Below are 665 nucleotides of genomic sequence, written 5' to 3'. Positions count from 1 at the left end.
GGTCAAACAAGCTGTCTCAAGAAGACACCAGTGAAGGGACGGCTGTGTTCATGGATAACTGCTTCAAGCCACAACCTGATTTCCTGGAAGTCTTGAAGCAGTCCTACTTTTCAGAGGGGTTTAATGTTGACTTCTCCAAAACCACAGACAGCGCCAATACCATCAATACGTATGTGGCAGAGAAGACAAAAGGGAAGATAGACAAGTTGGTTGAAAATCTGGATCCAAATACAGTCATGTATCTCATCAGCTACATCTACTTCAAAGGTAAAAGGTATCATGTAATTACCTGTCACTCTTTCTGAGGTCACATATTTAAGTTTGATGCATCAACCATAAACCTGGTTTTATTTCCACTCATCACCATCATACAGGAAAGTGGCAGACTCCATTTGAACCTAAACTGACCAAGGAGGAGGATTTCAATGTGGCTGAGAACACCAAGGTTTGATCATTTATTCAGAGTGGACTTGAGTTACAATAATTATACATCATGCAGCCATCAATCTGTGTGTATTTATTAATTGAGGGACTTTTTGCTTAAATTGTCATTTTCCAGGTTCCAGTGCAGATGATGAATATGGAGGAAGATGTTGACGTCTATCATGACCTTGCAATTAACACATCAGTCCTCCACCTTCCCTTCAACAGCTCCTACTCCATGC

The 665-nt window shown here is 40.9% G+C and overlaps 1 protein-coding gene across 2 annotated transcripts in view; it reads left to right on the top strand.

Annotated features, from left to right (window-relative positions):
• LOC111645002 (serpin A3-5-like) overlaps positions 1–665 on the top strand; it is a 15,608-nt gene that overhangs the window by 9,239 nt on the left and 5,704 nt on the right. For both annotated transcript variants that reach the window (XM_087170314.1, XM_023394007.2), the window contains exons 3-4: positions 1–267; positions 375–445. The exon at positions 1–267 is cut by the window's left edge and continues 20 nt beyond it. In XM_087170314.1, the coding sequence (XP_087026440.1) occupies positions 1–267; positions 375–445 (338 nt within the window). The remainder of the gene's footprint in view (positions 268–374; positions 446–665) is intronic.

This window comes from Seriola lalandi, unplaced genomic scaffold (genome assembly GCF_002814215.2).
Source record: "Seriola lalandi dorsalis isolate HSWRI2012SDOR001 ecotype SW California unplaced genomic scaffold, Sedor1 jcf7180002054945, whole genome shotgun sequence".
Taxonomy (NCBI): Eukaryota; Metazoa; Chordata; class Actinopteri; order Carangiformes; family Carangidae; genus Seriola; species Seriola lalandi.
The sequence above is the reverse complement of the archived record's forward strand: the minus strand, read 5'-3'. Positions and strand labels throughout refer to the sequence as shown.